Genomic DNA, 1,165 nt, shown 5'->3' with positions numbered 1-1,165 from the left:
GCTACACTCTGTATAAATGCTCCACAAGCTAATATCTGCTAACAAGTTCAATAAATAACAGTGATTACATCGACTTTATAAGATTATACTGTTACATTATGTTCTGCTCAGATCACATTGAGCTAAATAAGATCAACTCTGCTGACTTGTGTTGTAAAATGAGACGTTTTCCTGTTTATCTAATGTTAATAAATCCATAACACAAACAGCTTTTCTGGCATTATTTAAATATTAGATTATGTAAACTATAAAATATTAATAATAATTGGGTTGATATTATTATTAACAGTTTTTATGATTTCTACATCGTCGGTCCTTTTTTTTCTGCTCTGTTGTCAACATGTACAGTAATGGGAAATCCAGACTCTTGACCGTTTTGTGTTAGTCGTTAGCTTAACCAGCCGATCACACGGTCACGTGGTTTCTGCACACTCCAGCTGTTCTCTCTAGAACCTCCTTGGTTGGGGTGGTAAATAACACACTCTAGTGGACAAACATGGTTTGGCGCTGSTGAATATAAAACGCTTTAGTTGTACTTTACAGTTCTATATTACTGTAACTTTGCTAAAATTGGCATCATTAATTTACCACCAAATATAATAAGTTAGGTGGTAAATTTGCTGTTTTAGCTTGACAGATATAAATGTAGTTACCACATGTTCAGCTTGGAATGAAAATTAGTTAAAGCTTTCCATAAGTTAAATGAAAACAGGTCATAAATTATACCCTAYAAGGAAGCATATTTGCATTTGTTATAAAATTTAACAGCCATTGGAACAATGCTGTATTACACATTTTTCAGGCGTGAGCAACACAGCCTTTCACCAGCTGATGGAGTTCACATACACAGCCACGCTATCTATGGCAGGGGAGAGTGAGGCGAATGATGTGTGGAAGGCGGCTGAGTATCTACAAATGCAGGAAGCCCTCAAAGCGCTCGACGATATGTAAGTTTTAAGTACATAATTTTTTCTGATGAACAGTTGTCACTGAAATTATAATTTATGAATGTTGCAGTTGTTAAAGGGATCCATAATTAGTTGTAACATTAGACTTTTTTTGATAAACATATATTTAACTGTAAAATAAAGACTGTAAAAATACTGTAGGCTGTTTAGTTTTTATCATTTTTAAACTAAAAGTTTAAATATACAGTATATTACAT

The 1,165-nt window shown here is 33.4% G+C and overlaps 1 protein-coding gene across 2 annotated transcripts in view; it reads left to right on the top strand.

The window, feature by feature from the left end:
* The window catches only part of znf131 (zinc finger protein 131), a 7,160-nt gene that overhangs the window by 2,148 nt on the left and 3,847 nt on the right, over window positions 1–1,165 (top strand). For both annotated transcript variants that reach the window (XM_014002664.1, XM_014002665.1), the window contains exon 4: window positions 803–947. In XM_014002664.1, coding sequence (XP_013858118.1) covers window positions 803–947 — 145 coding nt within the window. The remainder of the gene's footprint in view (window positions 1–802; window positions 948–1,165) is intronic.

This window comes from Austrofundulus limnaeus, unplaced genomic scaffold, assembly GCF_001266775.1.
Source record: "Austrofundulus limnaeus strain Quisiro unplaced genomic scaffold, Austrofundulus_limnaeus-1.0 Scaffold14, whole genome shotgun sequence".
Classification (NCBI taxonomy): domain Eukaryota; kingdom Metazoa; phylum Chordata; class Actinopteri; order Cyprinodontiformes; family Rivulidae; genus Austrofundulus; species Austrofundulus limnaeus.
This window is presented reverse-complemented; position numbering and strand designations above follow the sequence as displayed.